The 27,296-nt window shown below is 42.7% G+C and overlaps 1 protein-coding gene across 1 annotated transcript in view; it reads left to right on the plus strand.

Annotated features, from left to right (window-relative positions):
• Positions 1 to 27,296, plus strand: part of ADARB2 (adenosine deaminase RNA specific B2 (inactive)) — a gene marked incomplete at its 3' end in the record, with an annotated part of 313,548 nt that overhangs the window by 261,719 nt on the left and 24,533 nt on the right. The window contains exons 5-6 of the mRNA XM_082045835.1: positions 7,041 to 7,209; positions 14,160 to 14,311. Coding sequence (XP_081901961.1) covers positions 7,041 to 7,209; positions 14,160 to 14,311 — 321 coding nt within the window. The remainder of the gene's footprint in view (positions 1 to 7,040; positions 7,210 to 14,159; positions 14,312 to 27,296) is intronic.

Below are 27,296 nucleotides of genomic sequence, written 5' to 3' on the forward strand. Positions count from 1 at the left end.
GCAATCACCACCACTGGTACATTAGAAAACTGAGAGAAAAAATTGAGCTGCAGCAGAGTCTTTATGGCTGGCATATAAATGCATACTGTTAATAGCTATATGCATGCTGTTAATCATGCCAGTTCTACACGATTGTTCTCTTATGGCTATATATTCTTCTTTTTTTGCAGTCACAAGCATGTTTTGTTCTCAATGCAGAGCTGGGGACAGCAGAGCTCCCTCTGTCAGGATGACATATTCTACATTAAAACTGAAGGGTAGGGTATGCCATGGCACACACACTGGTCCCTCAATCCTCAGCTCCCTCCTTGCATATGCATCTTGATTTCACTCCTCTTGAAACCTCAGAAAAGAGGGAGTCGTAGATGCATCACCAAACTACAGGGCAAATGGAGGGACAGACCTGGGTAAACACATCCCTCACTTCTAACCACAGACCTACCCCTGTAAAGTATTAACAAACAGGAGCAATGGTTTCAAGTCCTTTTCAGAGAAGCATGTTCTTTTCCTGCTGTTTTGCAGGGAGGAGACAGGGAGAAGAGCTCTTTGCCGCTTTTGCAGAAGCATTTTGTGTGGGACGTTGCCCATAGCCAGAGTAACAAGTGCAGTCCCTCCGCAGGGCTCTGCACCACCTCAAGGACTTGCCATGGGGCAGTGGGGCACAGGGCTGTGCCTGTGGCATGTCCCCACAGGCAGCTTTTCCAGCATCACTGCCCTTTCACATCTTGGCTGTCTCTTATTACAAAATTAAAGCCATTCTAAGGATGTGGTAGAGCTGCCAAGGAAGATGATAACAGAGAATAATGTGGGGCTTGTCAGTGCTATGTAGCATCAAGAAGTTTTCTCCCCTAAACAAACCTGAAATGGAAACCTGAAGTTATTCAGCTGCAAGTAGAGGGTATTACAAAAAAAAAAAAAAAATCCTCTGTGATCAGAGCTCTCTTAAGCTGCCTTGAAAATTATTCCAAATATACTTTTTTGTAGATAACAATAGACAATCCTTTTGACTGATTTGTTAAAAAAGGTAAAGAAAGAACATAAAATTATTGCTTATCAGAGAGAGAAGCAGCACCATTTAAAATAACATGAAATTGTACCCCATGAATTATTCACAAAGGCTGATGTTACACTATCATTATTTCTGGCTTTCCTTTATACTGCGTAGGGTTTTGTGTCAGTTGTATCCAACCCCATAAAAGAGGTGAATTTTTTTAATTAATCAAACCTGATTTTTTGGATTATTTTTTCTCATTTATAGTTAATACATTCCAAGCAGTGAGTTGTCTTCACAGTGTCATGTTGGAAAAGAAGATAGATTTCATTACCGCTAGCAAGGTCTAAATCATGCAGCATACTGACTGGTGTTTCTCTATATGTTGTGTCAGCTGCTGAGAAGCCAAAGTGTGATCCCAGTTGTATGCTGGAATTAGCAGTTGCAAACTCCATCCTTTTCGATGTGAATTAAGCTCACTGAATTTCACAGAAGTTCTCCGATATACAGCCGATGTGATTCAGATTTCATGTTGGCAAATGCAGTTTTCTGATTGCATGTAACAGTCAACACCTCTTGCAATCACCGAGTGATTTTGATTTTCCTTTTCCAACACATAAATATGCAGGGCTACAAATTCTGTATTATGGAAGGTCTTAATGATCATAGCACACTAGAAGTGAGAGTAACTCTATTAAAGTCAGTAGAAACATTGATTAGACTAGTCAAAAGTCCCTAGTTTTATTGGTAGAGCTGTGTCTCGAAGCAGATGGGTGTAGATACTGGGTTTACAGTCATGACTGATTTAAAAGCACAGCTCATAACTGTAGTCCATAAGATGTCAGGCTGTTCCATATATCCAACTTATTTGCTGAGCAAACCTTTGTATTTTTTCTTGCTTACTATCTCTTCCATCAGCACCTTTCTGAATAATTTCTTTTGCAATCTTTGTGGATGCAGAAATGATGTTTTGGGAGGTCATGTAGGTCATGTGTGTAATGGCTCTGCTCAAGGCAATATGACCATCCATGAATTTATTATTAACACAATTATCCTTGATCCTGAAAAAATTACCTCAAAAAGTTTAAACATTAGGAAAAAAAATGTAAAAGACACTACATTTACTCTGCTTGCCATCTTATGACTTGAGAAGTTTTGATTTGCACATGGTTACTTACAATAAGAAATCTTCCCACAAGCAGCTGTCTATAGTATGGAAAGCTGTACTTCTGCTGGCTGTCTATACGTCTTCAGAGTTCATGACGATAAGCTGGCAATATTGAGGTGTAATTACACCTCTTAATTAAGACTATCCAAAAGCAAATTTCTAAAATAGGCCAGATGAATCACCTCCCGGGAAAGTTCCTCTCCGTTGACTATAAAGAGAGTCCTACAGCAATTAGCTCAGCTACAGACACATAAACTCTAGTTGTCCAGAATAGCTGAAATGATTCCCATGGCTGGTGTCAGCAAACTGAAAATAGCTTATAATAAACCCCATTTTCTTTCTGATGGCTCAGCTATGATGTGGACTATCACAGACACACAAAAAATGAACATTAGTGGGGTGGAGGTCCCCCCTGCCTGGCTGTGAGAGGAGACCCTGCCTGCTGGAGCTGGGGGGGTTCCAGCTTTCAGCAGAGCACAGGAAAGACTCTTTGCCTCACCAGACCATTAGACTGAATCTGTGATCAAAGCCAGTGAGTCATTTATGGGTATGGCTTTGTTCTATAATGCAGCTAATTAATTGGCAGAATTTTTGAAAATAAAAGGTGGGGAATTCCTTTCCCACTCTCTTGGCTGTCCCTGCCAACACAGCGTTAGCCAGGACCCAGCTGATGTGCTGACACAGCTCCTCAATTCCCTTTGCCCTGCTCCATTTCCTTTTCAAATTGAAAACTATTAGGAGTCTTTAGGCAAATAATAGAAACCTAATGCAGGTGCCTGTTATAAATCGTTCACTAGTTACTTTTAACCTAATGTCTTCTCAAACATTACTCTGCTGAAGGCAGCGAGGGAAAGAAATGCCTCATGAGCTCTGACAGTCGATGGGTCAGGAGTTAAGGTCATAATAATATAGCCCATTTCTTCTTGAACACAGATAATCTCTGGGTCTTTCATGTGAGATCGGGCCCCCTCAGTGAGAACACGGGTCTTGACAAGAGGAATCCTCACCTAGGACCTTACACTACTATATACCCTGAAGCAGGGAAGGTGGGATATGGCTGATGGGGCAAGGTTAGTGCTAGTTTAGGATTTTGACACACTCAACACTGTAACTTTTCTAGGCACAACTTGGTGATGTACTCAGTCTAGATCTGCCACACGTCTGATGTTAAAGTAATCAATGTTTAGGAGGTAGCTTGACATTTGTAAATAGAAATCACTTGAGAAATCTGAACTATTCTGCAGGCGAAATAAGTAAACACTAATAAAAACAGTTAATAATGGCTGGTTTTTATGTGAAATAGACAAATGTACAGAAGTGCCTATTAATTCTGAATCACTGCAGCAAGTAGTTAAGCTCAAGAGTTGGAAATGCTGTCTAAAATGCCAATGTGATCAGTCAATGTTAAAATTTGCCTTCATCAACTAGGCATCATGTGTCTTATTCTCAGAGACAAATTTCTCCTGTTTTCCAGCATTTCACAGGGGATAAAACTTCAACTCTATGTATGTTCAAAACAAGGCGTGGAAGGGGACAATCTGTTAGCATCTATACTCCTGAACACATTGGGCAACTGTCATGTTGTTGGAAGTATTTCTCATCATGTTGGATTCCCTTGCATGCAACAATGAATGGTGCTACATTGGTCACAGATCACTTTCCCCATTTCTCTCCCCAGTGAGGTGTAAACATTTCAGAGCTAATGCATAAGACGTGTACATCTGTGTTTCTGAGTGCCGTTGTAGTGAGACATAACTCTTGGGTATTTCTGAGCATGGAGGAACATGGATTCATTTCTGTCATTGCAAATGGAAAATGCATGGAGATTCTTAATGCTTAACACTCAGACTGATTCTGCAAATTCTTGGAAACCATTGCCTCCAGCCCCAGGCAAAATCTAAGTGATGTTCTGCAAACATGTGCTCATTGCCAGGACTGCAGACACCCCAGGCTGTTTCCTCACATGACTACATACAGGGGCCCCATTTCACCAAAAGCCAACATATGGAGTTAATTCACCCAAAAATGGGCACCCCAAGCACACTTGCTGTTACTGTACAAGTGGACATGTGACAGCACACAACATCAGAGCGATTCACATTATCAGTGCATCAGTTGGGTGCCTTTATGTTTCATTCCTGAATAAATCCAGACCTCACAGAAAACCCTGAGTGCGTTCATCATCTTACACTCATACTAGAGGAGAGAGAGTAAAACTTATTTCTGGATAAGATGTTTGAAATAATAAAAGGTGAGTAAGGTATGGCTCCTGGAGAGCAGGAGAGCAGGATGGCTTCCCCAGGTGGTTTGCTCTGCATTTGCAGGGTGGGTTGTTTGGCTGCGAGGTAAGGGGGCAGAGGAGGAGGCACATCAGGACTATGCTAATGTAAGGAGAAGAGAGCAGTCAGTCTCACTGCCCTGAGAAGGAGTATTGACAGGGGTCCTCAGGTGCAGGGAGAAAGGCTCATGGGTTTCTGAACAAGGGAATTGCCTCCTGGTGCACTTGTGCTGCCCTGAGGAAAATAAGACTCTGTCTACATTGGTAAATACATAAAATAGAATTAAAAACTACCTGGCTCTTATCATTGACCTTCCAAACAAAGAAAATACTAAATACTGCATAGGAAAGAGTATCCTACTTTTTGAAATGCTGGGTGGGACTCAAACACCACTGTTGCAGGCAGCGCCTCATGAAAATTTTGGTGTTAGTCCATGTGAAAGACACAATTAACTAGAGGAACATGTTTCTGATCTAAGATACCTATTATTTTTCTCATGAAAGCAGTCATGCTAAAGCAAAGTAACATCAAAGCAATTCTAATGTACAAACACCTTTCTTTGTACAGAAGGAGACATTCGTCCACTTCAACTTTTTATCTAGTAATAAAACTAGAAGAAACACAATTACTTTGTAACTGCATTTCTCCACTGCATTCTCCCATGTGCTCCCATCTCCACTTCTCGGGTTTTCTAGATTGACAGCTATTCTTTTTTTTTTTACTCCCAACACCTTTTTAGGGACACGTATAGTAGCAGATACAGATTACACTTCCTGCACAGGCATACAGTGATGTGTACTTTGTCACTAGTACCTATAACTACTTCTACATGAGGCTGTCACAATGAGGCAGCCAGGTGCAATTAATTGAATTTTTCACAATACTTATACCTGTCCTACAAACGTCACAATGTTGTGATGCCACAACACTACTAAACCTTTTGGACTACAAGTGTAGCTAACATAATGATATAGGTATGAGATGATTTTATCATTTGCTATTATATAGATTAAGCATGGCAACAGTGCTGTAGCATAGCATCCACCACTAGTCCCAAAGTTGTGTGGAGATTATGAAGTATTATTGGTCCTATTTACAAACTGGAACATCACTGGCAGCACCAGCCCTTCATGTTTAAAATGTTTTCCTTCCCCATTCAGCTGCTTTCTTATAACACACCAATAGATCTTATGAGAGAACGTGGCCCCAAGCGTGGTGCTTACAACTCAGAAAATCTCTACAATTTCTTAGTTTATCTGCCACCCAATAGGCTCCATAATAAGAAAAAAAAATATTGCTGACTCTATAAAATAATGCCTAAAGCTTTTCTACAGCTAAAGCAGTATCACAGAAACATGGTGAGATTGTTTCCATTCCCCCTGTGGGTACTTGCAGCCTCAGGCCAGTCTTTAGTCACTGATGCATCAAGCTTTGAGGGCTTGATTCAGTTGCTTAAACACGGGCATCCATTCCCACTGAGTCACCTTATGGATGACGATGTGAGACACGTGAGGAGGGCACAGAACCTCCTGGACATCCCCACCTCCCTGGAGCAGCAACCAGAGGTCAAGCAGATCACCAAGGACATCTCATGTGACAGCAGTCTGACTTGCTATACTGTACAAGTGTTAATGCCTACACACAGCCACGTGCAGCTGTCAGAGTCCAACACTCTTAGGCTACTTTGTCACATCTAGAGGAAGCACCTGTCAGCCAGAAAAGTCCTTTTTCCCAAGAGTTGCTCCTCAGTTCTTTGGTATTAAGAGATGTACCCCAAAATGTACTGTTCAATGGGTGATTTCAGTTTGGGCTCAGTTCACTCTTAACTATTCTTCGAAACAGTCCACAGAGCTGAATGAGCTACATTTTACAGTAAAACCCAGGTCCTGTTGAAGTCTGTAAGCATTTTGCCACTGACTCCAAAGAAATCAGGATTTAATCCTAGAAAGTGCCTATCTGGACCAAGAAAGGCATGTCTTTCGGCTGCCTTCACCATTATGTGGAGAGGCAATGAAGAAATAAAGCTGGTCTCAGTGATGCATGCTCCATCCTTGGGACCTCTATGGAAAAGGCACCAATGTAGCCTTTCTTGAAGAAATGAAAAGGAAACTGCAGTGAAAGTCTGATCTGTTTGTTCTCTGAATTTTTTAAAGAGCAGCTCCAGAAGTGTTACTTACATTTTATTTAGTACTTATAGTGCAACAGCAATGAAACCTAACATTACAGGGAGTGTGTGTTCCCACCAGAAAATGGCTTCAACAGCTCATAAAAACCTGGTCATTTATCAGCACTGCAGGAGAGCTTTATTACCTCCCTACAGCATGTGCTCTCCTATGATGTAGTTATTGATTTAACAAGTAAACTTCCTGGCAAGCTTTTATCTTGGAATTAGCAACGAGACTGAAATAGAGCTCTTATTATTCTAATAACACAGAGATGTGATATTCCTGCATATTCCAAAGGCCATATAATCACCTTTACAAGTATTTCATTAGGGCTGTCTGGGCTGCCACATCAAAGCATGGGCTGAGAGAACTTTAACAATTATGATATCATACTCACCCCCAGCGATTTCACAACCCTTTTGTTTTTCTTCCTGCAGGTTTGGACATCAGGCAAGCTCAGGTTATTGTGCTGTCATCGGGTACCAAATGTATAAATGGGGAATACATTAATGACCAGGGGCTTGCGGTCAACGACTGCCATGCAGAAATTGTGGCAAGGAGGGCATTTGTTCACTTCCTCTACTCACAGCTGGAGTTACACTTAAGGTAACTGAATTCTGTTGATGCTTGGGGAATGTTATACAGCCTTCAGTGGAACAGATCCATCCTCCAGACATCTGAACTTTTTGTTTCTTTATGTTATTGTTTCTGAGTCTTTGACTGATGAAGGACCAATGTACTGCACAGAAAAAAATGAGAGAGTTAGATAGTCTGGAGTGTTGGGTCATGAGCTCCTCTACTTCAGCTGATTTTCTTCCAGTAGCTATTAGATATGACTCATAAAGTTGGATTTTATGAAGCCTGATGATTTTGTACAAATCTTTACATGCAAGCTTATTAGCAACATTCACTGGCCAGAGACTAGAAGGGGATCATTTTGCTCACTGCAGACATTTTCCTTTCTTCCTTGCTGCTGCTGAAATAACTCAAGAAAGTGATTTATTGATCATTAATGCCTTCTTTGACTCACTAGAGAACCAATGAGTGTTAACAGTACAGTAAACTTTGTGCCAAAGTGCAAGATGCTATCACTCACTCCTTCTTTATGATATTTCAAAACATTATCACATGTAGAATCATTACAGAGGAATTACTGATCCTATCTTGAGCCAAAATCACCTTGTCACCATTTAAATGGTTAACGAGTCATACACTGCCCAGAAGCTGGTAACAAGCAGGATACCACAGAGTCTATTTTGGGACCTTGCCATTCAAGTCTATGAACAATGTGGAAAAAGCTATATAGTGTTTGCTTGTAAGCTTTGCAGAGAACACCAAATTGTGGGGAGGACCAGTCAATATGCTAAAGGGCTGCGCTGCCATCCAGACAGGCTGGAACACTAGGCCAGCAGGAACTTTGAAAGAAAACTCAACAAGGACAAATGGAAAGTTCCGCACCAAGGAAGAAAGAACGACCTGCAAAAATACAGGCTGGAGCCTTACTGGCTGAGAAGCAGCTCTGCTGAAAAGAGACAGGGTTTGTAGGCAAACAGCAAGCTGAAAATGAGACAGTGGTGTGCCTGGCAGCAAAGAGGGTCAACAGGATCCCAGACGCTATGAAGAGTCAGTCAAGGGGTGTGATCATCCCCCGCTACTAAGCACTCGTTAGACCACATCTACAATACCATGAGAAATTTTGGTCCCCTAGTCCAGGAAGGACATCAACCATCTGAAGCCAAAACAGGTTCAGCAGAGACCACCTGGATGCTCAGGGTCTGGCCCATGTGGAGGGGCTGAAGGAGTTGGGCTTGGTGAGCCTGGAGATGGGATGGCAGACCCAGCAGAATATATGTTGACAGCATGATGGAGCTGGCATCTTTACTAAGGTGAAGATGACGGACAACAGGCACACACTGAAACAAGAGAAGCTCAGTCTGAATATTAGGACAACAGTCCCTATGGGAATAGGCAAGCAGTGGAACAGGTCACCCAGCAGGGCTGTGGAGTCTCTCTCCTGTCTTGGAGATTTTCAAAACCTAAGTGCATAAAACCCTGAACAACCTGGCAAACTGCTCTGAATAGGAGGTTGGACTAGAGACCTGAGGCTGTTTCCAGCATGAATTATGCTATGATCCTATGAAAGCAGATCTATGAGCAGAAGTGAAGCTGAAGTGGTATTTATTATATGGAAGGCACCAAGGAATGAAGCAAGGAAAGGAAACAAACAAAGAGGCCTCATCTACAGATCGTTCCTCTGCCCTCCCTTCTTGCTTGCATTTTCATGTGACTTTACCTGAAGGCCATCAACTTCAGTGCAAAAACTCCCTGTGACTTCAGAAGGTTTTGCATCAAGTCACAGACACAAGGATTAATCTGAGCAGGATTGTATGTTCCTGTGAGCACCTACAATACTGGTGCACCGTAGCTACAGTAACCAGAGTAATGGTTAGTTCCACTTCAGGCTGGTGTTGAAGGCAAGAGAGTATATTGAGTAGATGAGCTTGGCTAACAAAGGGGGAAAAGAGCCTTGAAGGGCTTAATCAAAACCAATATTCTCTCTATTTCAATCTGAGTTGCTTTCAAGTTTACATTAAATTATTTTCAGCACTGTAGCAGCCCTAGTACTTGCTTTGTGCTACCGTCTCTTGGGAAACAAACGCTACCACTGTATCTTAAACTATTGTATTGATCCACCTCCCTAACATGTTCAGTCATATTATTATTTTATTTGGATCAATGTTAACAGTCTTTTGTTACAAGAATCCTCAGTGCAGCACAAGCTCTGTTCACAATAACTTCAAATCAGTCGCTGTTCAGGCAAGAGCAGGCACTACTGCTTCCCTGACCCACACATGTGATAAAAATCTCAACCAAAATTGTCAAGGCTAAGCACCTTTGAAAGACTGAGCTGAAAATATTGTCAAATCAGATTTTGCTTTCTTAAAGTTCATAGGGAAGCAAAACTGTGTGTTATAATATATTCTTCAATTCTAGTATTTATTGCTACACCCAGTTTTATGCCATCATTGGGACTTTTGTCATATGGCGAGAAAACAAGGGGTGTTCAGAATGAAATGAAAAACACATTGAAGTCACATTTACCCCTTTTTCTCCAGAAAAAGAGAGACAACTCTCACTGGTAGAGAAACCAGAGCACACAGTGCTACTGCACAGCTAAAAGGACAGGCTTTTTAGGACCAACATGCTAACTCAGCTCCACTGGGACTCCCTACACACCAGCTCCTCAGGCCTGTGGGAAACACACCGGTGGCTTCTGCACTGATATGCATTTGCATTAGCCTAACTCAGATTAAAGTCACCTCCCAGGCCATTAAGCTGTTGTACAAAGTCGTATATGAACTGAGACCAAAAAGATGTTTCCCTAACCTAAAAAAAAAAAAAAAAAAAGAATAGTTCTTGCCTCAAATAGCTTAAATTTTCTATTCCCCCCTTTTGAACAGGCAAGTTTGTTCTGTCAAGAGTACTCCCTATTTTCCACAAATCTTCCTCCACCAAATGTACCTGCTTAAATTGATCTTCTCAGCTGTATTTCAAACTTCAGGAATTTCCAACACAAGACTTATTTTTCTATATGATACTGTCCTTGAAAAGGAACCTCTTCTCCAAAATTTACAAATGCTGTCATTGACCTCAGTGAAAGCAAAACATCTACTTGCCCAAGTGTAGCTTGGAGGCTTCAGAAAGCAGGGACAAGGAGGCTGGAGAAAGCAAGGGCCAGGACAGAGAATTAATGACCAGGAGAGATGGATTCATTGAGTTGAATTTACTTCTTGACACCTTACTCGAGATGTCAAAAAGTTCACAAGTGGGAACTAGACTCCCAAGGCTCCTTTTGTCACCACTGGAGAGAGACGGGCATCTTTGGAGTGGGACTCAGCAGACCTATTCAGATATCTATTGTGGGTGAGATGAATTGTCACATACTGGGACAGATTTTTTTCCATTTCTATAAAAAGAGCATAGGATGAGCGCTTCAGATGTTTAAACTGCAGAACAATCCCATCCACAAGCCAAAGTTGCAGTGTTATGTAAATTATTTTTTTTCCTTCTCTTCATATTGCTAAATTTAGAAGTGTGGCTTTCCTGACTTTCCTTGGGAAAGAGAGTTCCAGAATGGGAACTTTATCCTCACTAAGAAGCAAGAGTGACAAATACTTCAAAAGGAAACTTCCTTTCAACAATTCATTGTCTAGAGCTTGAGTTAAATAAAAGCTAAAAGCACAACTAAAACCTGACAGCTTCTATCCCAGTCTGATTAAAACTCTTACCACTCCCAGATTTCATTTTTATGACAACCATAATCCTCCAGTTCTCAAGACTTTCACGAAAAAGATGAAAAGTAAGACGTAATTTTTCTGATGTACAAAGGAAGGACAGGAAAGACCTTTTGAGAAGCTTTTTCTGAAAATCACCATGGAAAAGTACACAAATACCACAGTCTGAATCTCTTGCAATGATGGCAGAAAATTCACATGGATTTCAGTGGAATTATTTATCCAAACTGGCCGATATGGAAGAAAAGAAAATCCAACTTTTCTTTTTTAAAGAAAAATAAAACTAATAGCCTATTCTTAAAATAAACCAGCACCATAGCAGTCTTGCTGCTGTAGTGACCCTGCAGGTGCTGGAGGGACGATTTTCCCAGAAGCTAAATTCTTCCAGCAAGTCAGATGCAACTGGCTGTTTATTTTATACACAAGAAGCAAGGAATAGTCTTCATCCAGACCAGTTAAGTTTTTTTTCCATGAAAAACAGCTGCTTTTTATACATATAATATTTCTTATTTTTGTCCTACTAGCCTCTTAATTAATACAGCTCCTTCCCTTTTAAACCTGCTGCTAGTTTCTCTAGGATGCCATGCCACATTACGTAGTACTAGAAACTTCCCATACATACATTTACATGCTAAAAACAGCTCCTCTGCTTCTCTTTTAGAGGGAAGGACTTTTTTCAGCAAAATGTTTCACATATCTTAAACCATAAGTACATGCTTAACTCTTCTTCAAGTCAGCTCAAAATATATGCATCTTATGCTAGATAATTAATTTAAGCACAAGATCAGAATTAAGAATATGCTAAAATGTTCCTCTTGAATCATCCTCGAATTCTAACTTTCCCACAGAAATTCATAACAGGCTAGGTTTTAGGGGCAAATTCTGCTCTTTCAGTCACTGCCAGCATGTGGAAAACACACTTTAATGAGTGACATTTGTGGGCTCACCGTGGCCTTCTCTGTTCATTGTTTTATGCAGGTGTGTGTGGCTGTGAAAAGTGACATTGCAAAGTGTCACTGCTTCTGCCAACTCATTCTCCCCCTCACAGCCCAAAACGACTGTCCCAGAGGGAAGGGAGAAGTGCACTGGTTCTGGGGGAGAAGTGACTTTGCAGAGTGCATCTCATGCTCCACCTGGACCATTTTTATGAGGTCCTTGGGTCCCCCTGAGTTTTGAAATCCCCCAAGCATCCCACACACAAGACTCTCTGCTAAGCCACAGCAGACAGTATTGCATCTCAAACTGTTTTATAACAGTACTCTCAGAGTTTCATTGCTAAATCTATTCAGCCACTGTGCAAGGATGAATCTCATGTTTGAGTTCAGCCTGCAGAAAACCATCCCAAAGGCAGGTCAGGACCATATGTGATATGAAGGATCTCAGCCTCCCGGAGGAAGAGTCAAGCTGCCTTGCCCTCCAGCCCTGCCATCTCTTTTTAGAGCAGCTGTCTGTCACCCAACCCATCAGCCTCACTGGCCACAGACCCTTCTTCATGCTCAGGGAGAAGGAAGAGAGCAAGGTTAATCAGTGAAAAACAGTAACTGATAAAAACAGGATGGGTGCTGATTACTGTGAACTCCTGAAATCCAGCCCAAAGAATGGCTGCTCCAACCCTACATAGCAACTGTTTCTAAGTATCGCAAGCTGCCCCCCACTCTGGTGAGGTTTAACACAATAACAGTAGACGTTAAGACTGCACAGCTTTGCAGTGAATTATTTAAAACTGTTACTGCTCTTAAGTCCAAGCAGCAGGACTTACAAGTATTTTATTATTTCAGAAGCTTTTATCAGAGCGATAATATAATTAGTGCAGTTGGGAAATTCCACCACAGCCAGCGGAAAACGAGGGAGCTGCGTGTGGCAGCCCCGGCTCACAGCCCGTGTGGCTCCCTGTTCCTGACAGGCGAGCTAATGTGCCTGTAAATTCCTCCTGACAGCAAACGCATCCCGGCATCAAAAAATGACAAAACACCCAAACCATGGAAGAGTGACAACCAAACAGCTTCAATAGCACAGAGAAAGGAGAAAACAGGCAGAGGCAGCTTGGATTAAAGCCCGGGATTTGCTCCGAGGCTGAGTAGAAAGCACCCCTATTTACACTTAGAGAAGGCAGAGAAACCAGCAGAAATCGCCTTGGTTAATGGGCTGTCCTATGGTGAATTAAATGGGCAGGATTCTGGCTTATTAAGAGCCTCCTAGGAAAAACATCACCCACAGATGCTGTTCTGTTCAGAGATATTCCTACAAAAAGACTCTTGAGTTTTTGAGGGAAAAGACCAGGGCACCAGAGGGAAAGGAGCCTTTCATCATAATTTCACTAATCACATTTTCACCTTCAAAATTATAGTCACAACCATCACCCAAATGTACATATTAAAGGCAGCTGTCTGTCAGAGAAATCACCCATGTCTTCCCAAATGTAAATCATCCGAGGAGCCGGGCGGCAGCATAGCCTTAATGTTAGCTATTGCTGCAAACTGCAGGACTGGGAGGGTTTGGTCTCCCGGGCAGCTGTTGCTAATGGAATATGTGCGCTGTGTCCCCATCTAGCTGCTGAACCACTGCAAAGATAAAAGCCTCATCTTAATAAGTATCTTTTTCAACCCAGATGAGAAAAGCCCACACAAGTTTTCTCCTCACTTTTCAGGATGGCTTCTGATTTCCAAAAATGCAAACTGATCAAGATGTTGCTGGCTTAGCTGGAGCACTTGTAGTGGCTCTGGTTGAACGGGGAAGAAAAGCAGCACCTGGGGAGCAGAGAGGGTTGGCAGGGGTCATAAAATCTGGGTGCTTCATTAGAGGCCCTTTTCAGCAGAGCATATAAACACACATCTCAATTGCAATGATGTTAATGGGATTTAAACACATGCCTAGGCACTGTGATGACTAGAGCTGATTTGTTCACATAAGAGCCTAAGAGAACTTTTCCTTGCTTCATGCACCAGAACCTCTTCTAAATCAGTGTGTTTATGCATCCATGCATGTGAAGAAGGAGAGTTACCCTTCAAAAATCCACATATTTTGTTGTCAGAATATATTCTAGGTGAGCAAACCAGCAGCACTTCGACAGTTTTGACCCCTTTCACACATTTCTTCACTTGGAGAAGCTTATTGTTTTTCTCTTGTTGTCACTAGGTGAAATATATGATGCCAGGTGCTAATAAAAACAAACAAACAGAGGGAGAAAAACAGAGAGAGAGAGCAGAAGTGTTTCTGATTTGGCATGTAACAAATGACCTGGAACCTCTTTTGTGATCATAGCAAACGGCGAGAAGACTGGGAGCGATCAATCTTCGTGCGATTAAAAGAGGGAGGCTACAGGCTGCGGGAGAACATCCTGTTCCATCTGTACGTGAGCACATCACCCTGCGGAGATGCACGCCTCAACTCCCCCTACGAAATCACAACTGACTGTAAGAAAAAAGTCTTTCCTCTCTTTTTTTCCCTTTGCATGTTTTTTTTTTTTCTTTTTTCTTTTTTAAGATCAGTCCTTCTTTCTTCATTTGATTCCAGAAAATGTGTTTCACTCAGGAGCAGAAACACTGTGGGCTGTGTGATGTGTGTGTGTCTGTGCAACTGGTGCTTAGTCCCACGTACTGGGGGAAGGTGTGCAGGGAAAATCAGAGCTGGGCAAGGCTATCTGACAAGGGGTTGTAGCATGGAGGATGTCCATCTCTTCTCCCCAGTAACAAGTGATAGGATGAGAGGAAATGGCCTCAAAGTGTACCAGGGAAGGTTCATTGGATGTTAGGAAGAACTTCTTCACAGAAAGGATTGTCAGATGTTGGAACAGGCGCCTCAGAGAAATGGTTGAGTCACCATCCCTGGAGGTGTTTAAAAGATCTGTAGATGAGGTTCTTAGGGACATGGTTTAGTGACAGAGCTACGTTATGTTTGGACTCAATAATCTTGAGGGTGTCTTCCAACTGAAATGATTCTATGATTCTAAGGCAGTGGCAGACTGCTCTGCATGCCCCAGGCTCACTGTCACTGCTAGGGAACCCATCCTTAACAGCCCAGCAGGAAATAAAACCCTGGCAGTAAATAAATGCCTTGGGAAGGATCCTTATGATCTAAGAGACACTTGGAGGAACAGCCATGGGCTAGACCAGAGGATCAAGTCTCCAGCTGGAGATACATGGATTTTTCTCAAGGTTTAGGCAGTACATATGGGTTGAAGGGCTGCATGTACACCAAACCTGAGCTATCTAGGCTGCTGCAGCTGAAGTCTGAGGCATAGTGATATGGTATAATACAATACGATATGATACAATACAATACAACATATCTGTAGTGTTGGTTGAAGGTCACAGTCTCTCCAAATGCCACATGCCTTTGCAGCGCATAATGTCAGGACCCTTCAGGAAGGGATCCTTCCCAGGCCACCCTGCCTATGTCAGATCAATCGCGTGGTCAGTGCATGGCAGATGGACTAGATGGAGCCCACAAGGCCAGACTGGGAGTCCCTGGGCCCATACCTACGACATTTAAGCAGAAACATGGTTTTCCAGGGGTTTCTCCTCTCTCTAGAGGAGATCCTCCAAGTGGGGAAAAAGAAGTAGGTCTTGAAACAGTGTGGATGAACCAGTATGGACCTGCAGAGCTTGTTGTTCATGGAGACATCCCACCTCTAACACATGACCTAGTACTCTCATCTCCTCACCCCTCAAACATGCCTATCCCTGTCATTACCCCACTATGACAGGGGCATGTCTTTGTTTTGTGTCCACTGCACCAGTTTTGCCCCTGCCAAGCCCCAGGGAATGCCCCCAAAAAGGAACAGGGGACTCGAGAGGTCTGTGTCCTGTTATCACACGTGTCTGTCACTCCATGATCCAATGCACAAGGTGCACTCTTATCTCTGCCCCTGGGTACTGCTTCTCATACGTGCATTTTACAGTGCTGTAATACCCATAGTGCTGGATGCTAAATGTACAAATAATGAGAAATAGTCCTTGCCTTGACTACCTTGAATGTGAAGCAGGCAGGACAGAAGAATGGATAGACAAGGAAGCATAGACACAGGAATGTAAAATTAATCATCCAAGGTCACACAATGACCTAACTTCCTCACGGGCAAATCCATCCAACGTTAGTTTCACTCCTGGTTCTTATTTGTACAAGTTATTTATTAACGATTAGGTATTATTCTCCCCAGACTGGAATCTTTTTGTCATGTGTGAAAAAGCAGCTTGCTGGGGCGAAAAAGGAGAATGCACCTATTCAGGAAGGAAATATACTTCCTTGCCTGGTATGATTTCTACATTTTGTCAGCAGGGTTTATAAAATGAAGAAAAGCAAATAAATGTTTAAAAGGCAAACATCAAATGGACAATTCTTGATGAGGTAACAAAATGAGGAGACATAACATCACCTGAAAAACAAAATTAAAAATGTGCATATCAACATCGAAAATGAATAGTGATTTTTTGCTCGGACTTTATGTGTTTATTGAGAGATATCTAAAAAGGCTTCATACTTGGTTAAAGTCCCTCATGTTTTCTAGAGGGCAGGCTTCCTGGGGCAGCCCCCGCTTGACATCAGGAGTGGAAGAACCAAAATTTATAATCATTTTTGAAACACAATCCATTCTTGAAAACAACCGAAGGTTGACCAGGATGGATGCTGCTCTTTCATGCATGAGGAAGCGGGTGCTCTGGGCAGCTGATAGCCGGTGCTGCCTATTGCTGTGCAGCTGAACCCAGCCCTGGAGGTGAACCTCATGGCTCATGGATTGCTTCAGACAGCACATAAATCTGCCAGCTAATGAGGGAATGCTTCTTTAGATAATGGTACCTACGGGAAGGTGTGTTGAAAAATACATAATCATGCAACACCTGACAGTCATACAGTTAACTTGTAGGTGGTCACAAATATACTTTTCATGTCAGTTATGACATCAGCTGTTGTCCCAATGCACAAACTGAGGCAGAAAGGGCTCTGTGGCTTACCCAAGGTTACACCATGATTCAGTAGCAGGACTTGAGGGGGCGCTACATTTGGTTCATATTTCACTCTTTTAAGCAGAACCCTCTACCTTCGTCCTGTGCTCTAAAAATAATTTAGCACTGTATAAAAAGCTATGTGGCCAAAAGCTTTCCTTCAGTGAGATAAGCATTTCCTTTTAGCTCATATTATCCCAGAGACATCTGGGAAGATAAGTATTTTATAATGTTTATCATTCAGATCTTCTTTTCTTTAACTAAAGAAATAACCTTTCTTTCATCCAGTAATGACAAGAAACTCCAGATGAATGCTGCTTCATTTCTTAAACAACAAAGACACCTCTCCTAGAGCTAGCGCAAGCCATCAAACAGTACTGATTATTCTCTAAAGATGCATTAACATTTAAAAACGGTGTCTCACCATGTGGTTTCTGGTTTTGCAAAGGAATATGATAAGCCTTTATCAATACAGGGAGTGAGTAAAATCCACTTCTCAAATCTCCTTCCAAAAATTTCATATTATCCACCATGTCTTCCCAGCACCCTCAGGGAGGCCTCACATTTCCTTCTTATGAGCTTTGTTCTGGAAGGGAAGGAGATAAGCTAACATGTGCTTGCAACCTAGTTTACGTTTTACTAGATAGTGCAGGTGTCACAGTCCATTAGGTGATGGACTCGTGATGGTTCGTTTACCTTGATCTCGAAGCGCAAAATTAAGGCAACCAAAATGCCAAGGGGTTACAATTCAATCAAACAGTGTTACTTTATTATTTTGCCCATAAAGTGGCATGCGATAGAGAAAGTAGAGAAAAAGGGAAATAAAAAGAAAAGGGGGAAAGAGGGTTGGTTACCACCACGGGTCCAAAGGCATCCCTGTGGTCCCAGGTCCCGAACAGCATCCTCCATTGTGATCCGTGATCCTTTGGTGGGGAGATCTCAATGATGTCCAGTAGGGAGTCATCTTTTATGCTTCTTCACCCCCCATCACTCCCATGGGTCGAGGCCAATCCCCGCCTTTGTTTCACAATCCAGGCTTAACTGCACAGGCTCAAAGAATCTCCTCTTTGCCTGCCAGAACCCGTCTTCCCCTGCACGGCCTCACATTCAGGGGTCTCTTTCTGGTCCATTGGGTGACCTCAAGACCCTCGGCAAGCCTCTGTACATGCTCTTCTTTGTTGGCCTTAGTAACAGGGAGGAGGTGTGGGGCAAGTTTGGATGAAGCAGCAGGTTAAAATCCATCTTCTGGAGAGCAGCTATTGTCCCCAGGTCAGAGAGACCTGTGCAACACAATTCTTCTCCTCAGATCTCTTTCCAGGTCATTGTCCATCTGTTCTTGATGGCGATGTTCAGGCAGATACTGTTCTTTGAACCGACTCCTACAGCAGGGCACCAAGTTAGCAGCACGTGTAAAAGCCTGGCCTTACCATGGTTCATGTGAACATCTGTGGTGCAGAAGAGAGGTCCAGGGAGCCTGCACTCATGTCAGGTTTGTGCAAGAAAGTAAGGGATTAGGGACAAAAAGATAAAATCTACTTTTGATTTGCAACAATGCCCATCTTCGATCAGAGGTCAGCTGACTTGTTTGTTGATATGTGCTTAGGCATCTCCAAAAGAGAGGTAAAATCCAGCTGGACCAGGGCTGCTCTGAGCATGGGATGGTTTCTAGCTCTTTTTTGGTGTCTATAGGTCACAAAGCTGGAAGAGCTTATGGGGGCATTTCAGAAAAACTGGAGCTTTGGAAGAGGCAGGAACAATCTTAGAATAGGTGAGGAGGCTGAGGGGAGAGGTGCAGGAGCAGGTGAGAGTAGGAGAGGAGACCAGACAAGGTCAGTGGTGTTGCAGGAACAGGAGGCTGGGAAATGCCAGTGTAGTTTCAGACAGCTGTGCAATTTTCTTTTGGGCTTGTCCTGGCTCATTCTCTCCAGCCAGTCTCCTTCCCAAGACTCTTTTCTCTTCATCATTTTCCAAGGTCTCACACAAGGTTGTAGCACAGATATATGGTGAAGGAGCAGCATGTTCCCAGTGTCCTCACCACACCCTAATTGTTCCTTCACACACTTAGCTTCTGCCCATGCTTCAGTTCAGTGCTGTAGGTCAGAGAGCCTGAGATAACATCTCTTTTTCTGGTATCTTCTGCCTTCGTGTACATTCGAGCAATGTATGCCTGCATTTAGGACTTCCCCTGAGGGCAGTGTCACAGCACCAAGTTAACATGGGTTTCCTGGAGGTTTCAAGGGGGCTGATGCTTTACTCCACTCTGGTGAGGCCCCACTTGGACCACTGTGTCCAACCTCAGAGTCCTCAGCTCAGGAAAGACATGGACCTGTTGGAGTGGGAGGCAGAGGAGGGCCATGAAAATGACCAGCCTGGAGAAGAGAAGGTTCCAGGGAGACCTTATTGCCGCCTATCAGTACTTAAAAGGGACCTATAAGAAAGATGGGAACAGACTTTTTAACAAGTCTGTTGCGGTAGGACAAGGGGTGATGGTTTTAAACTAAAAGAGGGTAGATTCAGATTAGATATGAGGAAAAAAGTTTTTACAATGAGGGTGGTGAAATACTGGCCCAAGTTGCCCAGAGAGGTGGTAGATGCCTGATCCCTGGAGACATTCAAGGCCAGGCTGGATGAGGCTCTGAGCAACCTGATCTGAGTGAAGATGTCCCTGCTCATGGAAGGGGGGTTGGACTAGATAGCTTGTACAGGTCCCTTCCAACCCAAACTATTCTATGATTCTATGATTCTGTTTTCCATTACAGCACACACACTCCAGTTCAGGAGGTGGAGCTGCAGTCATGGAGGCAGATAGCCCTTTTACATTTGGTGCATATTTTACACCTTCTCCTGAATCTAGGGCAAACCACAGAATAATCAAGCCCTTGATTTGCTAAAGTGCCTTCTTAGCTAATTTAGGGCTTCTTGACTCATTGGCTTTTTTTTTTTTTTTTTAAGAGCCTCTTGAAAAGCAAAATTAATTGCTTTAAAAAATGAGCTAATAAATTCTCCACTTCCACGCTCCTCCTTCCCTGACAGGATTTTACCTCATTGTCCATCTTTCTTCTAGAGATGCACTCTCTCTTTTTTACTACATGGATTGCCAAACAGACAAACAGAATCTGCCCCAGGGCTTGTTTCCATTCTCTCCCCTGGGCTGCTTTTCTATCTCTTGCTAACATGCTGTATTGCCTTGTGCCATTGACTCCTTGATAGCCCAGCTCCTGTTTTATCCCACGCTCCCTTTAGGTCTGAAACACACCATTGCATCTGCTCCACATGGGGTCTTCCTCCTGCTTCTCTATTAACCTACAGCTGTGCTGAAGCTCTCATGCACACACATTTGACAGAGCTCTCGTCTAAACAGGATCCGCTCGCAACCACGTGAGCTGGATCATTGGCTTGGTAGGTGGTGTGATGGGGAGAAGTGCTCTGCAGTTTTCAGAGAAGTTGAGGAACTGAAGAGTACCCAGAAAGACAAGTTTGCACTTCCTACTTCAAGTGTACTTTCACTGTGCAAACCTGTGATTTCCCTGCTTGTGACTCTGGATGCTGGATTTCACATACAATTCTCAGATAAAATGGTCTCTGTTAACCCCCAAATCTGAGGCTGCATCAAAGGGTTGCCCTGCTCACACCAGAGGCTCCTCACTCTGTGTTCAGATGGGGCTGACCCAGATTGCATCAGTATATGAATCCCAGATCAGAGTCCCTGGAAGTCATATCCTCAGCAAAGTGGCTGGAGAGGGACAGATTCAAACAGAAGTCATCTAAGAAGCCTGTCCATCTCTTGGAGATGGACACAATTAATCTCCTGTGACTGCAGGAGACAGTCAACCCTAAAGCTCTGCATTCAGAGTCTTGCAGGCAGATATTAGAATGCAAATATGATGAGGATTGCACCTGGGCTAAAATAGCTCTCAAAAGCATCGGGCTTGATGAACATTATTGGATGTGAGAAGGGAAGAAACCTGTACCTTCCTTCTGCCAATCCCATGTTTTATTTAAATGGACAAATTCTGTTCTTGTGGGTAGATGATAAAGAGTGGAAAGCATTGCAAGAACCATCTAAATAACTCAGTGATCTGAAATTAGATATCTGTAACTACAAGAAAATAAAGGTCCTAACAAATTGATATACTGCCCCTATTACAAAAATAGAGAGTAACCAACCATAGGTCATCCCCTGGGCTTGGCCACTATTATTTGTTTCTGTTGTACAAGTGCTCTCAGGTATCGTATGGCTCTGTCGTGGCTACTGGCCTGCTGCAGCTTGGGAGACCATATTGGAAATTTGTAGCTATTCAGTGCATGAAGCAGCTTCCTGCTAGGCTGTAAAGTTGATTTTATGCTGATGAATGGCCTGTCTGTGGAACTGGGATGAAGGTGCATTATTTTCCTATTTTTCATATGACTGAGCAGAACAATACCTTGGGGGACCTCAGAACAGAATTATCATAGAGAACCATGCCCGGAAGTAACATTAAAGAAAAAAATGCATGCAACACTGTAGGCTGTAATGCTGAACACTGCCTCAGGAGAAATAATCCTAGCACTGGATGAATTATTGTGGTCAGTCCAGATTGCTTTGTCATGTAAAGGATGCTGCAGAAATTGCAGACACAGCATGAGGCTGTTGGATTACTTCAGGGACTAGGGAACTGTTTATTAAAGAAGATGAGGAGAAATTGTCCTTTCACTTAACTAAGACTGCACTGAGATGGATCCAAAAGGTTTGGGTTTGGGGTGTGGGCACAGCACCCTTTGTAAGCCTCCTTTGAGATCAAGTCCTGTTGAAGCGATGGCCCCTTCCTACATGTACCACTGACACAGCCTCAATTTACCCAACTAAATACAGAGGAATACAGAGAAAATGCAAAGACTTTCCACAGTTAACTATAAGCTGCTATATCAAGGAGCTTATGTCTCATCTCAGGACTGTTAGTAGTCAGCAGTTTTGTATGTAATTGTCCTGTTTTCTAACTCAAACCTCCCACACTGCTGAAATACTGTTTCAGAGTGCAGCTGCTTTCACTCAAGGTAACTTGGGAGGGAAAGCATGGTGACAGGACTGTCACCTCTGGTTAGTGCTCTCCATCACTTACACACATCACCCGTGGCTGGGAGCAGAGGTGAAGTGCACTCCTGGCCAGGATGGATAAAGATGATGGCAGAGCCCAGTCCAGCCCAGCCCTCTGTCCCTCCAAGCACTGCAGGTCTGAGCAGTGGTCTGATTTAGCTCAGGGCTTTCCAGCTGTGGAGGGGGTGCTCTGTGTAGCCAGTTCAAAGATTTCTTCCCAACATTCAACGTAAGTCCACGCTTGGACTTTGGAGGAGACTTCTTCTTCTGGGAAAGGTGAGCAAAGGGATTTCAGGAGAAGTGTGGCTGAGAGGGATCAGTGGGACCCTGGGACAGGAGGTCCACACTGATGATGGGAAAATCCTGGGAGAAGAGGGTCTGTGATGTTTAGCTTCGATGGTGCAGTGGGCAAGAGACAGCAACATAAGGCCTGTGAGGGGTGGGGGTCTCTGGGAAGCTTTGAGATGAGTGGAGCCCCTCTCCTTCTTCCAACGCACAGCACTCACACAGGACCTACAGGTACTGGTTTGAGCCATCTCCAGTGCTGCAAGAAGCTTTTCCTTCCCCAGCATCTCCTGCTCACTCCCTGCTCATCCAGAGCTGCAGAGGAGGGAGAGGATGGAGGAGGGAGGAAAGGTTCATGTTGGGGGACCAGGACAAGTAGAGATGGGGACTGGTCCAAGCCCTTTGCTGTGAACCCTGCAGCCCTTCCGATGCCACCTGAGGGAAAAGTTGCAGAAGCAGTAGCTGTTGCATCTCCAAACTCAGATGGATCCATTGCTCAGACAAAGTAGCAGTGCCAGAGGGTCTGAAAATATGTGGTCCATGTGTTGTAGCTACTGGAAATCCCATCACTTTTGATAATCCAAAGGGGAGGTCTGACACCCAATACAGCCTGCCATGCTAAACCTTTTGCCAATCCCTGGGGTCAGCTCTAGCACTGAAACCTGACAGAGAAACCAGCTGTCTCCAGGCTTAGAAGAGCACTCATGGGTTTGTTGTTGGTATTATCATGCTAGACAGCAGAATGCACCTCTGAAAGAGGCTCTTGTTTTGCTGCATTGGAAGTGCGAAAACTTTCCATGCCAATGAATCAGCCTATGAAAGTGTGCCATTGCTTCATATTTTGTTATTAATGTCCACCAGGATCGGTAGTTAGGTTTTTAGTGGCATTTTGATAAAGCTGACTAGTGAATAACCACTTCATTTCATGAGCAACTTCCAGGTCTTGAAGTACTGACTGGCTGGGAAGAAATCAAAATTTGCTAGGCTATTTTTTTAAATAAAATAATTGTGTGAAATTGGTATCACATCCTGTCTTTTTCATGTTTCCTGATCAGCAGCACAGTAACAAGGACTAGAAAAAACCCTATTTAATTTCATTCCATGCCCAGTTCAGGATGAGCTTTTTCATTCAAGCCCGCTTAGGCTCAAAGAAAAACTTGAACATGTACTCCCAAGCCCTGGATCAGGACTTCATTGAATTCACTGTCAGCTGAGCTAGAGAGCTCCCTTTCTTCAGTCTCTGTTATAAAACTTTGTCAGAACTGATACATCGTGAGAAAATTCTTTGGCTTTGATAATGCATTTAAAATGTCCCAATTCCCTTTCCTTGTGATATTCTTGGCTGCTTTTGCTTATTTGGGTTTTGTTGTTTCAGGGGGAGTTTTAAAGTAGAAAATAATATTCTTTAGAAGGATGTTGTCACTGCAGTGTGTGTCTATCTGGGAAAAGATAAAGAATATGCTGGAAACTATGAATTGCTCACAGCCAGCATTGGCCACAGCTCTGAAAAGCTTTCCTGTAAAGCAAAATGGGTTTGTTAGATTTCAGGAAAACAGGTTTCCACAGCTATAATCAGATCCTAATTTTAACAGAATGCTTGAATTGCCAAAGGGAATTACACTGTATTTATTGATTCTGCTTTGTTATGGGTTTTGCTGCTTTGTAAAACACTGCATTTGGACGCAATGTTCAGATGTGATAAAAAGGCTACACTAGTCAGCAAAAGGCCACGGCTGAAAAGCTTTCAGAATAGTAGTAGAAAATTTCATCAAGAAAAGCTGTTTGTCCCCAGATTTGTCCAGGACAAGGAACAATATCTGAAGTTCTCCAAGGTCCTCTGCAGCAAGGATGAAGAGACCTCCAGGACATAGATGTCCCAGCTCTACCTGCGACATCCGATAGCCTGCTAGAGATCTGCACCTAATTACAGTACATATTTTGGGTGGAACAGATCAAAACATAGTTGGAAAAAAACCCTGTGGGTAAAAACTATACCCACTCAGTTCTATTTGGTCTAGTTTACCGTTCCACTGAGTGGAGTCACAGGTAAAGTTCATGAGCTGAGTTTTCTAAAGCTTATCAGGCAACTACAGGTCCAGTTAAGATCTCTGTGGGACTTGTGAAAGCCCTTATAGACTTCTGGGGATTTTCTTGGAGTCTTATGAAGAGAGAAATCTGAAGACAGCTGTATAAGAGTAACAAACTATTTTATCCTAACCATGACTCTGCTGGTACTTCTCTAACTAGCCTGGAGCGACTCACCTTACTCTAGTCATTTCTATTTCCATACCTGTAAAATGGCAATAGAAGATATGCAGCTGTCACAACTTTGAGGAAGGGGAATCCTGGTCAGAGCAGGACATTGAAATGAAAAGCACTATGTATTCCAAGCACTATTGTATCATTATTCAGAATAATTTAGTAATTGCAATCCACAGGTTTTTAAGGCCGACAGGGACTTTTTCGTAATGATCTAGATTGAATTTCTCCAGCTAGAAGCTGAAGTTGAACTAGGGTATATCTGGTGATACAGCAGGGACCACAGCCTCTCTAGGCTCATTCCAGCCACAGTGAGGCTGAATGTCTGTCAATGTTATTGACAGATTGCTGTTGTTTCTGTCTCATGGGGCTCATTTTCTGTTTTCTTATTTTGCTGAGTTCTTTCACAACATTTTTCTTAAATCACTCTTGAAGATCTCAATTTCCAAACAACAACAAAAATCCCAAAGCCACATGAATAACAGCATGTTTTGTTGATAGAAGAAAGAGGGTTATGATGAATAACACATTCCCTTTATGTTTGTGTAAACTTTTTGATTAAAACATGGCAGGGAAGAGAATTGTCACCAAATGGGCAATTCCAGTGATGCTGACAATTTTTCATGCAAAGTATATTTAAAAGATAGAGCCTAGCTTTAAGAGAAAAGAGTTTTCATTTTAAAAAAAATTGGAAGAAGATACGATGGTGCATAGCTTAGGACATAGGTGAACAACTAATCCCCGCTGGCCCTCGAGTGATGGGGCATCTCAATCTCTGGATGCTGTCTCCAGCCACTGCCCTGGCCTTGCTCGGCCACTGACTGGGCACTAGCAGCAGCTTCTCACACTGTCAAAGATGAGCTGGTCATGGCTGAACATCAGCTAATGTGCCCTCGTCTCTGGTGAAGAGTCTCATGAAGGCTCCAGAGGCCACAGCTTTCTCCACTGTGGAGTTCACAGTGCCCTCTGCCAGGTCTCCAGACTTCGCTCTGCGGGGGCAGCTGCACTTCCAAAGCAACAGCATTGCACATCTGATTTTAGATGAGAGGAGCAATTAGTAATTAAATGCAATAATCTTGAAGTGTTTGAGTTACACTTTTCTTGATTGCCACATGCACAGAATCTTAATTCCACTCATAAACCTCGCACTTTTGACTTCAACATACTAATGCATTTGTACTCCAGAGCAGGCTGTAGTCTGCAGTCTTGGTTTGTAGGTGGCATCAGGGATGTCCTCCATGCCTGAACCAGTACTGCTCATTCTTCCTTGCCTGTAACAATTATTTATAACTCTTAGAGGAAATGGTCCATGACTTTATTGACAGCAATTTTTTTTAAAGATAATTTTAACTAGTTACTCACATTTTGATCCCAGGAGTTCCTCAAAGACAGACATTACAGAAAACTAGTTTATAGGGTACATGTTTTTATCTATATCTCAGATTTATTCTTTTTTGTCCCAAGGGTCTAAAGTTTGCTGAGAGACCAGGGCTTACTTAGAAGGTAGTCCAATGGCAAAAACCATTTCATGTGTTATAGTGCCATTCTTCACTCTAGCAGTTAGTTTCATGAAGGCATTCTAGCACATCTCCCTAAGATGAGCATGCAACACATTTCATATTATTCAACAAAAATAATGAAAAGTCTTTGTAAAAGTGTTATGTCACCTGAACAGATGAAATTTCCCCCCTTGGTTATGATATATGGAGGCATTTCGATGGACCAAAATGAGGAGTTTTCATTAAAACACTCAATTGTAAACTTTGATGGGGTACCATTCTTATACTCTTCTACAGTTACTATCTCTAACTAAACAGTTCAAACCAAAAGAAAACATAATTATGTTATTAGTACATAATTATTATAGTAGTACAATTATATATACTTAGATAAGGACAAGTAATGCAGACATTTCCTTTCTGTTCTTTTGGATTCAAACTTCAAATTTTTCCCATCACTGATTCTTTTGATGAGAGATGGATTAAATGTCACATATTGATGAGTTTTAAATGGGCAAACTGGCTTTGCTTTCACACCTTGCTTGTACATCGCTTGAAACTATTGGCAGATGAAAAAATATAAAAGAAGAAGATTCGGAAATGTTATTGGAAGATTAACGATGAGGAGAAAGAATAATGTGCTGAAGGTAACATCTTTTATCAGGCAATGGGATACCTGGTAGCCGTCCAAAACCAGGATTTCAGCCAGGAAAGATGCAGGGAGAAGGAAAAAGATAAAAGAAGTTCAATTTCAACTGTTAATTTCAGTTTCACAAACTGCAGGTGTCCCAGGTTTTGTAACATTCTCATATAAAGTATATGTTTAGTATTTGTATTGGTATATAAGGCTTAGTGACACCGTCCAAACCCCAGATCTGAACTGAACTCCACCACAATGTGGTAGGTGCTACATGGCTCTGGGAGTGAGCACATCTGGGGCTGCATTCAGATGCAATAGCCCTTCTGGCCTATATTCAAAAGCCATGTCTCGACTTTAAGAGATTCACGTCAACATACTTTTAACCTATGCAAGCCGAGTACTTGTGGTTCCTCCTGAGAAGGACACATCCCTGTACTCACCACAGAGGCAGCTCCAGAGACACTCAGACAAGACCACAGCTTTTACCTGCCTGGCCCTCGGTGAGGATTCCTGCCCTCCAGAGACACAATTCAGCTTTGCACACTGTGAGGGGACCTATTCTTTTTTTCTAAATCCAGTCTTCTTTCAGAATATCCCTAAAGTTTCTTGTTTTCAAATACTAGCCCACTGTGTTTTAGCCTTGCTCTCTGCTGGTCACTAAAGCACAATGCAGCAGAGATTTATCTGACCAGCCACCCT

Source organism: Streptopelia decaocto (assembly GCF_964273445.1).
Source record: "Streptopelia decaocto genome assembly, chromosome: 2".
In the NCBI taxonomy this organism is placed as follows: Eukaryota; Metazoa; Chordata; class Aves; order Columbiformes; family Columbidae; genus Streptopelia; species Streptopelia decaocto.